The sequence below is a fragment of the Emiliania huxleyi genome (genome assembly GCF_000372725.1).
Source record: "Emiliania huxleyi CCMP1516 unplaced genomic scaffold EMIHUscaffold_742, whole genome shotgun sequence".
Classification (NCBI taxonomy): Eukaryota; Haptophyta; order Isochrysidales; family Noelaerhabdaceae; genus Emiliania; species Emiliania huxleyi.
In genome coordinates this window covers 4,172-9,797 of record NW_005196439.1, presented here as the reverse complement: position 1 = coordinate 9,797, position 5,626 = coordinate 4,172, and the positions used below count along the sequence as shown (strand labels likewise).

At 64.0% G+C, this 5,626-nt stretch overlaps 1 protein-coding gene across 1 annotated transcript; it reads right to left on the bottom strand.

Moving 5' to 3' along the window:
- Positions 1-254: 254 nt before the first annotated feature.
- EMIHUDRAFT_371987 (hypothetical protein) lies at positions 255-1,374 on the bottom strand (the record flags this gene model as incomplete). The annotated part of the gene is made up of 2 exons (XM_005760668.1): positions 1,273-1,374; positions 255-1,248 (listed from the first exon to the last, which is right to left on the bottom strand). A coding segment is annotated over exon 2 (223 nt), but the record flags the coding sequence as incomplete, so codon positions are not given.
- Between the last annotated feature and the right edge of the window lie 4,252 nt (positions 1,375-5,626).

Sequence of the window (5,626 nt, the reverse complement as noted above, 5' to 3'; positions counted from 1 at the left end):
TCATCGTCTCGGGTTCGCCACGGAACGCCCACGCCCATCTACCTCGAAGGAGCTCAAGCAACTGTGCTTTCTGCATCTTTGCCACTGGAATTCGCAAGCCTTCGCAACTGCTCTGCAACTCACGCTTGGAGAGGTCTTTCCCCCAGCGTTCTGCTGAGGAATGAAAGGACGGCTCCTCTTGATGTTTGTAAACAAAGAAGGCAGACGCCGTCGGTCAACCCGTCATGCGGCAGGTGGCTTGCTTTGGCTCGCCGCCACCGCGGTGGCTCACCAAGGACTTTTCAGCGTGCTGCGTCATCACCGCGCGGCGCGCAAGCCACGCCTCACCCGGGCAAAAAGAACGACCGCGCGCCGCCGCCGCCCGCCTCGCCGCGCCGCGCCGCCCCGCGCCTCGCCTCGCCTTGCAGCAGCGCATGCGCACACGCACCCACGCGCCCGCGCTCGCTCCGCGAGAGCGAAGCAACCCTCCAAGCGAGTTCCGAACCGGGAGCCAAAAGGTCCCGGCTCGAACCGCGAACCGGTTCGACCACCGCCGCTGGCGGTTCTTGCAAAGGCATCAAAGGCAGTGCTTGATATAACGTAAAATAGTGCGAGCGCGCGAGATACTCACCCGACCCACCGTGCCCTCGCGAAAAAGATCTCGCGCCGCGCGCGCTCGCACACGCCGCCCGAGAGCACTCCCACCCCCGCCGCCTCGCAAGCTCACAGGTTGATTTGAGGAGAAGCAGCTGGGGGAGGTCAAAGCGGGAGAAGGCGGCACGGCGGCGGCGGCGCGGCCCCCCCCCATCCCCACGCCTCCGGGTCGTGCGTACCGCCTCCGGGCGCGAGTGTCCCCCCAGCGTCTGCTCTGGCAGTCGCTCCGGTAATCAGGCCGAGAGTACCAGGGAGGAGGGGAGAAGAGCCCAGGGTGGGGAGAGGAGAAGAGCCCAGGGAGGGGGGAGGAGAAGAGCCCAAGACGGCCTCCCTCTCCCTCCCCTCCCACCGGGCCTCCCTCTCCCTCTCCTCCCACCGGGCCTCCCTCTCCCCCTCCTCCCGCCAAGCACCGACAGTCTCGAGGGGCCAGCCGCTGGAAGGGGCAAGCCAGCGGCACGAGGGCTTCAGCCACACAGCTACCATGGGAACGCGACCCGCACAAAGCACCAAAGTTAGGCATACCCCCCGGCGCAGTGTCCCCCGCTATGTGTCGCCGTTTGTCGGGGCACGCTATCCTGTGTAGTCAGGGCAAGTGGGGGCGGGGTGGACAGCCCATCGTCTTTACGTTGGGACCTCTCTGCCCAGTCCGGGGGTGCGTCGAACCTTCCATCACCCTGTCGGAAGCGGCGTGCCGGTGGAGGCACGTCCGGGTTTTGGAAGTAAAGATATATTACTTTCTGGTGCAGAACAAGCTGACGCGGGCCCAGTACCTCGATGAGGTGACTTGGACCACTAAGAATTGGCTGGGGCTGCAGAAGCAGCGTATCTCAGTCGTTCTTCACACGCCAATCGCAGAGCAGGTTGTGAATGAGCTTGCCTGTGGCGGGGGTGGGCGGGTGCACGGAGCTAAGTGCCTCGCCACCCTCGCAGGAGTCGCTTAGGCGGCTCCCGTGGTGTACCTGTGTTAGTGCCAGTGCGCGCTATGATGTAACTTATTCCGGGGCCCGTGTGCGGGGAGCGAACCTTAGCGACCGCCCAGAAGCTTTCTGAGCGAACCAATCGGGCCAGGATCATCAGCATATGTCCCCTCCACAACATCGTGGGCGTTTGAGCGGTATTTGAGGAGCACCGCCACTCTGAAGTTCGGCCGGGTGGTCTGCAGACCCCCCCCCCCGGAGCAGCAGAGGCTCCGTGGGGTCGAAAAGTCGACGCTGGGAGTCGCAATCGTCAAACCGTCGCAACGCCACGCGGTATGCACGTACCGCCCACATCCCCTCCACCGCTGAGCAGGCGCAGATCGACCGCCGGGCCGCGTAGCCGTCGTTAAGGAGCGGTTTTTGGAGCCGTACGAAGAGGTCCCAGACGGGCGAAGATGCGGTTTTTCGATGACCACGCGCGATGTGGTATCTGCTTTTTGCTAAAAACGGGCCGCCTGGTGCAACAGTACTAGTGCAACACGCGACCACACTTAGAGCTCCACAGTAGATGTTTTTGACGAGCGCCGACGGCGTCACGGTCGCCGGAGTGGACGCACTGCACACACACTGTGACCGTGTCGACGGTGTGACAATGAGCGACACAACCGTCGGCGCCGCGCTATCGCGGCGCCCCGCAGTCTACACGCCTCAGGCGCACCCCTGAACGCGCCATGGGCGCGCAGATACACCGCAGCGCCGAGGAGAATCCACACCTGGCCGGTCCCGAGCCCCGTCCTGGGCCTCCAGGCGGCCGAAGATCGGCGTTCGGGCGGGATGAACTTGTCGGAAATGGAGCAAACTTGGCGCGGCTCGCCGCTCGCGGTACCGGGTGAGCCTGGATAGGGCAAAATCTGGGGTGAATACGAGGGACAGAGGTCGCAAGTTTGTCGCGCAAGTTTGCGCGGCGTGGCGCTGCCCCGCTGCCGAGGGCGCCACCAACCCGTGGCGGCGGCATTTCCAGCCCAAATTGGGCGTTCCGTGCGCCTTGCCGGCGAGAGTGGACGGGCTGTGCATCGTGGGGGGGGTGAGTGGGAGGGAGGTGGTCGTGTGCCTACTTTGTCGGCCGCGCGCGAGGAGAATTCTGGGTGTGAGGCGCGCAGGAGGCGAGGGTGGGCGCGCCGGCGGTCGAGCCGCCGAACAATTCGACGTGGCGCAGCTCCGTGCCGGCGGGGACGACCAAGCACATGATGTCGGCGGCGGTCGCGCGACGAGCGAGAGCCGCAGGGGCCCTCTGAGAGCCAGGCGCCGAAAAGCAGCGATGAGTGGCGCCGCGATCAGCCACCTGTGGGCGGTCATCGGGGTCGCGGTCAAGCTCGCGACGGGGTAAATCTGGTGCTTCTAGTATCACTGGTGGCCTGGGTGTGCAGCAGCATCGCTCAAAAAGAGGCAAAAAACTCGGCAACTGTTTGGAGTGTCTACTTTCTCGACACACCGTTCTCGGCCCGGCCGGAAAGCTGGCTGGTGGTCGCGCGCAGCGCGTCGGCGCGCTCCAACTGGTTGGGCACCTCGGCTGGGTCCATCGGCAAGAGGCCCGCGCCGTCGGGCGGCCCCGGGAGCGCATGATGCCCCTCCGAGAGGCGCTGACGCCCCGCCGAGATCGCGCTGGTTTGGCACGAAAAACGAGAAGCGCGAAGGGGGGGGTCCGAATAAGATACATCATAGCGCCAGTCCCTAGCCCAGTGTTGTATGTATGTAGAAAGATGAACAACAGTCAAAAAGAAAGAAAGAAAGAAAACAGACAACCCAAGGGAGGGATGGGAGAACGGCACGCCGCCACCACACAGGGATTTTAAGGAGAGGAGTGTGATGCGCTCAGGCTCGGACTGTTGTGCGAGGGAGCTTTGTCAATGTACGTACTTTTAGCTTACTGGGAGAAAAGAGAGAGGGGGGTTGTGTTCTCTATCTCTCAATGTATGTACTTTTAGCTTACTGGGAGAAAAGAGAGAGGGGGTTGTGTTCTCTAGGCCCCTAAGGGCCCTACGCGCGGCGTGAGAGCTCGGAAGCGAGCTTTGCACGGCGATCGAGGATGGCACTCTCTCTCTCAATGTATGTGGCTCTTACGTACATTTGTTGTACGTACGTACTTATAGCTTACTGGGAGAAAAGAGAGAGGGGGGTTGTGTTCTCTATCGTGGAGAAGCAGGTTGAACTCTCTCTTGTTGTAGGGGGGGGTACTCTCTCTCTCTTGTTGTAAAATTCTGGTGCGCCGTAAATGAGTAGACGCGCGCCGTAAATGGTGCTCGTCCCGGAGCGTCGCGCAGACGACGGCCGCTGCTACAAGCCGCATTGGGAGCGCATTTTCAACTCCATCATTGGCGGCCTCTTCATGGAGAGCCTGATACCGCGTGGCAGTGTGCTGGACGCCTGTATGCTGGTCCTCTTTGAACGATCCGCGCGTGAGGTAGCATAGGGCCTTGTTGGCAGCAGCCAGCTTGTTGCGCTGCTTCGTTGCGATGAGCTGATTGGGATCGCAGAAGTGCATGCCAAGCACCGCCACGATCTTGAAGCAGAACACATCGCAACCGCATCGTCCGCACTGCCATCGGCATGCCGCGCCCGCCGCTTCGCCGCAGCCGCCTTAAGGCACGCATAGCGGCAGCACATGGTACGGTGCGCGTACTTGAGCAGGCGTTGCGCGCCGCAAGTAGCGCACTGGCCCTGGGAGACGGCGATATGGCGTCGTGCGCGGCATACGCTGGTCGGGACCGCGTCCAGGTATTTTTCGGGTAAACCTGGACTTTTGCAGGTATACCCGGGTTTTACCCGGAGTTGGCCTCGTGTCGTCTAAGTTCATGGCCCCCGGCCTTCCAGCGTCTAAGTCTGAGCCCGGCTCCGTGCGGGGGCTAAGTTGAGCGCTCGCTCGCTGCAGAGGCTAAGTGTAGAGCGACCCTCTAGCCCTACTACCCAACCATTGCGCCAGGGACGTCCGTATGGCAAAATCGGCGTGAATTCGCTATGAAAACGCTTCCAACCCATCAAGAGCGGGCTCAGAAGAGACGATGCTAACCCAGGATCACCAGGGCACCTTAGGGTATCGAAATTTTCCACCCCCCCACCCCCTCCCGCTCCCCCGGCCCGCGCCTCTCCCCCTAACTAACACACCGGCACCACCGCGGACACCCTCACCAAGCCTCTCCCCCCGCCTCGCCGCTCTCGCGGTGCAAGCCGACTCCTGGCGACCGTCCTGGTCAGCGGCCCTTGCCAGGACGGTCCGACCGCCGCGCTCGCTCCGGTGAGCGAGCACTACAGTAGCACACCGCACCTGCACCGCCTGTAGTGGCACCGGCACCAGCCTCCCCAGCCCCGCCTCTCCAACGTCTCACTCGCCACCCTGCTCGCTGCCGCCCCGCCCGTCGCCACTGCCACTAATCTGCCGCTCCGCAGCCCGCTCCACCTTCCCGCCCGCAGCGCCTCCCGTGCCGACGCAGCCTAGAGACAACAGAGCTGGGTCAATATCACCGCGGGAACGCCTCTTCTCGACGTGGGACAGAGCCTCCTCCACAACGTCGAGAGAGCGACGGCCAGCATGGCGCGGCGCAACGTCGCGCGGCAGTGGCCGCAGTGGCTCGAGGCGGGCAGCGCCGGCGACAACGAACGCGGAGCGCGCGGCGACAGCGGTGGCGAGAGCCGAGGGACGTGACTACACCCTCGTGCGCCGTGCGCGCGCAACCTCGTCAGCCAACCACGCGCCGCACCAGCGCCGCGAGCGACGCCTCGAGGCACAACGTGCAGCCGCCGCCATCCCCCGCCGGCGCCCTCGCCGCCGCCGCCGCCGCCGATTGGCTTCATTCCCTCGGGGCGGGCGCCCCCGCCCGCTAACTGTAAGCCCCCCACAAGGCCTGCGGCCTTGGCTACCCGGCGGGTCCGCCTCTCCGCCCTGGGGGGGCCTTTCGGGCTAGCCTGGCGCCGACCACCCTCTCTTGCTTCGAACACGCCGGCGCGAACCTTGTTTATTTTCCGGGTTTTGCGCCCATCCGAATCGCTTTACGTGGGTGGGGTGGACTCTTGTCCGCGCC